Source organism: Esox lucius, chromosome 18 (assembly GCF_011004845.1).
Source record: "Esox lucius isolate fEsoLuc1 chromosome 18, fEsoLuc1.pri, whole genome shotgun sequence".
Classification (NCBI taxonomy): domain Eukaryota; kingdom Metazoa; phylum Chordata; class Actinopteri; order Esociformes; family Esocidae; genus Esox; species Esox lucius.
Window position 1 is genome coordinate 11,298,569 of NC_047586.1, and position 5,144 is coordinate 11,303,712.

At 40.5% G+C, this 5,144-nt stretch overlaps 1 protein-coding gene across 1 annotated transcript; it reads left to right on the forward strand.

Moving 5' to 3' along the window:
- The first annotated feature begins 590 nt into the window (after positions 1-590).
- Positions 591-3,904, forward strand: ttll2 (tubulin tyrosine ligase-like family, member 2). The gene is made up of 2 exons (XM_010868710.5): positions 591-825; positions 2,080-3,904. The coding sequence occupies exon 2, from the start codon at positions 2,093-2,095 to the stop codon at positions 3,902-3,904; it is 1,812 nt and encodes a 603-aa protein (XP_010867012.2). The 5' UTR covers positions 591-825; positions 2,080-2,092.
- The last annotated feature ends 1,240 nt before the right edge of the window (positions 3,905-5,144 follow it).

Genomic DNA, 5,144 nt, shown 5'->3' on the forward strand with positions numbered 1-5,144 from the left:
CACCAGCAATGACACAGCTGAATGAGCTGTGGTGCAACCCATTGTCTTTACGAGTCACAGTTTTTACCGTTCTTCCAGCACCATGATAAGACATCATGCTAGCAGCAATAACTCTGATTTTCTTTTTCAAAATAAAAGCCATCATTGAAATATATAAAGCAATATAGTTAACCAGTCCGTCATTATATGTTTAATCTCCGTTCCAATGTTGATCTTGTCTGTTCTTTTTACAGACTAGATTGTTAACTAACCTTATACATTACTAAAATAACGCAAATGAAGCCTCGTTTGGCCATCACTAAAGTTGGGTGAATTGAGACCACCTGTGTACAATTAAGTTGTTTCACATGATTTCCGGTTAAATGCATCTGTCTCTGGGAGTTGGTTAGTACAATTACTAAAATAAACTAGGTTACATCATGTAAAAGCAAGTTCCTTTAAGAGCACCAATGAAAACCACCTATCAAAAGCAAATATCTTCTTGAAGCCACAATTTATTCAATACAGTCCAAGGAAAAATAAAACTGACCCGACCAGCTCAACTTGCCTTCCTGGTCTGGATGACCGGCTATGTTTCACATGTGGTAGGGTCTCCTAGCAACGCAGATGATATTCGGGACAGCTCTGTGGCAGATCTTCAGTTTACTGTCCATAGCGCCCACTAGCGGCCTGGACCACACAAAAGACCAGCGGCAGACGGACGTGTGGGTCTTTCCCACTGGACTTTCTCCCCAGAACCGGACCAGAAGAAAGCTTGTGGCCCAGACAAGCTTAGCGTTACAGTCCACGAGGTGTACGAGGTTTGTTCATTCCACCTACATCCAGGTAGGTGGAATGCTAATAGTGTAATTTCAGTCGGATTTAATTCGCAACAGTCATAAATATTAATTTGACTGATGTCACAAAATTAAACTTAGTTCAAATTATGTTTACTTGTGAAGCTTGTGTGAAGCCAAAACTTGTCGTGTCTTTCTCAGATTAATCGCAAATTTGCTTTGCGATTATTAGCAAGCAGGCATTCACCCCAAAAAATATAATATTGTAGTTTAATTACAAAATTATTGTTTATTAGTCTTGTTTAGAAATACGTTGCTTACAAAAATTGGATTTAAACAATATTTTGGGTTTTGTTGGATAAGACAGGTAAGTAAAAGGCTACAGTAACATTTGTATGGTGTTTTTACAGGTGTTCTAATTAGGCTTAACTTGTTTTGGGTTATTTAATCATTTGTAAGTGCATTATTAATCATTAAGAAAAGGTTTATTGTGTTGATCTAAAAATTACAACCCTTTCAAAGGGTTCTTAGAATAACTTATAGGGGTTTCACTGTTTCAGTGCAAAGAACCCAGAAAGGACTCACTAACAACTTTTTCATATAATGTATTCTTATGCTTATAAAATAAACCCTTATGTATCATCATGCAACCTGATTTTCAGAGGTTACACGGCTGAATGTGAGTAATTTTCCCATAGTTGAGTGTGATGTATTGGGTCTGTTTCCCAGGAACAGAAAATGTTGGTAAGCATGCTGTGTTTCCACCCACATTCAGGGTGGAATGTTGTCCTGGCCAAGTTTAATAATCAAAAAGTATTACATTATTTAAGTCCTAACATAAGAGTTCTTACCAGATATATATCCAGATAGATATCCATATATATATATATATATATATATATATATATATATATATATATGAGCCCACCACTGTACTATGATTGTCTGTGTACTGTTGTGTATACGATATCTACAATAACAGCGGTAGACTGGTAGAGTAAATGAAAGCTCTGAGTGAACTCTCAAATAATCTTTAAAGGTTTAAACCCTGAAGTCAGGGGACTGTGCGCAATGTGCTGTCACTTCTTAAAGCTACATCTGATAAAGGAGGAAAATACCCTCAAATAAAGGCTGACAGGCTGCCCTTTAACAAAGTCCAAATACCTTTGGGTTCCACTGTACATCCTCTGACCTTTTAGATCATTGAAGAGAGTCTAGCTCACCTTACAAGTCAGGGACAAACTGAGACCTACTCCGTAACCTCATCGAAAACAATAATGCTGTAATTTCTTCATTTTATCAGACCCTTCCCTGGTATGGCGTCAGGGGTGTGTGACGGTGACTGTGTGCCCCTAGTTTTCCGGCTCCACGAAGGCACCCCCCAGCTGGTGAGAGAGGTGCTGTTGGAGAGAGGCTGGAAGGAGTACGATGAGCAGGAGCAGGAGGAGGGAGACTGGAACCTCTACTGGCGCGCCTCAGCCTTCCGCAGCTCAGACTACGATAACATACTGCCCTGGCAGAGACTCAACCACCACCCCAAGATGGTGGGCATCACCCGCAAAGACTACCTGGCCAGAAACCTGAAGAGGATGAGAGGGACATTCGGCTCGGGTCTTTATGACTTCAGCCCCAATGCTTTCATCCTCCCCAATGATTACCCTAGGTTTCTAGCGGAGTACACAAAGCTTAGTTTAAAGAACGGAGACAGGTCAGGATATTGGATCTGCAAGCCAGTGGATCAGTCAAGAGGCAGGGGCATCTTTGTTTTTAAAGACCTCAAAGATCTGGTGTACGACTGCTCTGTGATTGTTCAGAAATACATTAGTAATCCTCTCCTAATTGCAGGGTACAAATTTGACCTTAGAATCTATGTTTGCGTGAAGAGTTTTCAGCCTCTCACCATCTATATGCATCAGGAGGGATTGGTGCGCTTTGAGAAATACAATTTGTCATCTTTGGACAACCTGTATTCCCACCTGACTAACACAAGCATCAATAAGTTTGGCCCCTATTACACAACCAACAAAGAGAAAGTGGGACAGGGATGTAAATGGACAATGAGTAAATTCCGCCGCTTTCTTCACAGCCAAGGTGTCAATGAACTGCTCTTCTGGCAAAAGATCAACAGCATTGTCACACTGACGCTGCTCACCATAGCCCCATCCATACCATCCCGTCCCAACTGTGTAGAGCTGCTGGGCTTCGACATCCTCATCGACGCCAGATACAGGCCATGGCTACTGGAGGTCAACTACAGCCCTGCTCTCACCCTCGACTGCCAAGCGGACGTGACGGTCAAGAAGGGAATTCTCCACGATCTGGTTGACCTGATGAACTACACATCCGTGGACAGCCTTAGACAGAGAGCATATTTCAAACAGAAGTACAAACGCCCCTGCTATTTAGGCAGCCAGGCTGCACAGACCCCGATGCTTCTGCTCCCTGAGTCTATGTGTAAACACCAGCCAGCAAACCGGACAGGTTACAGCAACCATTCCCCGTTTGCCCACAGTGCCAGATACTATCTCCCAGCAGTTGAGATGAACCGGATCCACTCTGGGAGGAACTTCATAAGTCACACTGGGGGCTCGGCTCTGAGTCCGATACAGATCCCGCATTCAAAGACAGCAGCTGTAGCTAGAAACAGAAAGACACGTCCAGCGCGCTCACACATGACAGAGGCCATCCATTGCTCTGAGGTTACGGACGTGAAGTCAAAGTTTGGTGAGAGAGACATGCCAACACCTGATAGCCTTTGCAAGGACTTAAGGGAACCGGCAGTGGCGTGCTGTAAGCTACCTGCCATTCATATTAAAAAGTACAAGACTCACAAACTGCCTTTGGACTGTAAATGCCAAGACAATTGCACTCCACCACTGAGTGTGGGTAACTTCATACTGACATTCCCTTTCAATGAAGTTACTCTGAAGGCGTCCCGGGATAAGCTCAATGTTAAGACTGCAATCTACGAGGTTCACAAACTCATCAAACAGGTAGCATCGGGAAGGAGCCATGAAGAGAGCAGAAGGAGGGTGGGAGATTTGGATATATTTAAAGAGCAAAATAAGTTTTGTTCTCTGTTGTGGGGACCTACAAACCCACCTCTCCTTAGTGAGTGCTATTTTTGAGCAACTGAAAGGTTTTGGAATAAAGCTTTGGAATAACTGAGTATAAGCAAAATACATTAATTAAGTAATTATATACAATGAAAAAATGAAGACTGTCAAACAGTAACAGTGTTTACTTAATCACATGATGCGATTAATTAACGTTACTTGTAAAATTGGTAAATTTACCTTTAAAGTAAGATATTTTTTACATAAAGCATTTAAATAATATGAACGTCTAGATTCTGTCCAAAAAAACAGAAAGTAAAATAACTTTTTTACACCAATGCAAACTTGTTTTTACATGTTTAAACAAAATCTGTATTTTGTGTGTTTTAGTTTTATTTCAAGACTTTCAAGACTTTCAGACAATGGAATTAATCAATAAAAAAGTGCACTAGAAATATTACATTTAAGGACTAGAATCTGACATCCTTAATAAAAACACCAAAATCAACCTAGTAACATGTCACATTATCAAAACAAACTATTTGATATCTATAGGAACATTAGTGACATTTTTAGTAGTGGTTACACATTAACCACTATCTTTATGAGATAATTAGATAATTGCTTGTGAAACACATTGTGCCTAATTTCTTCTCCAACTGCCATGTTAAAGCACAGAAGCTAAAGTCATAAAAGTTATCCGCCCTGGTCAGTATGTTATTAGCTCTACCCTACATTCTAGTCTTGTTTGACAGGCAAGGGATATGTGAGGACCTCATGAATAATCCGCCATTCTGTGCAACCTAAGAATCCTGCTGACACAATCAAAGAGGTCAGGTTATAACACTGACATGATGCAAAATAAGAAACCCTTGAAAAAGTCTCCAAAACATTCTGACTGCAAACGTGTTGTATTGATAGGTTTGATGTATTTACTGTAGAACATCAATTCATGAAAAAAAAACCATATATATATATATATATATATATACAGTATCTCACAAAAGTGAGTACACCCCTCACATTTATGCAAATATTTGATTATATCTTTTCATGTGACAACACTGAAGAAATTACACTTTGATAGATCCTCAGAGAGTTCTTTGCCATGAGGTGCCATGTTGAACTTCCAGTGACCAGTATGAGTGTGAGAGCGATTACACCAAATTTAACACACTGCTCCCCATTCACACCTGAGACCTTGTAACACAAATGAGTCACATGACCCCGGGGAGGGGCCCAAAGTGTCATTTCTTCAGTGTTGTCACATGAAAAGCTATAATCAAATATTTGCAAAAATGTGAGGGGTGTA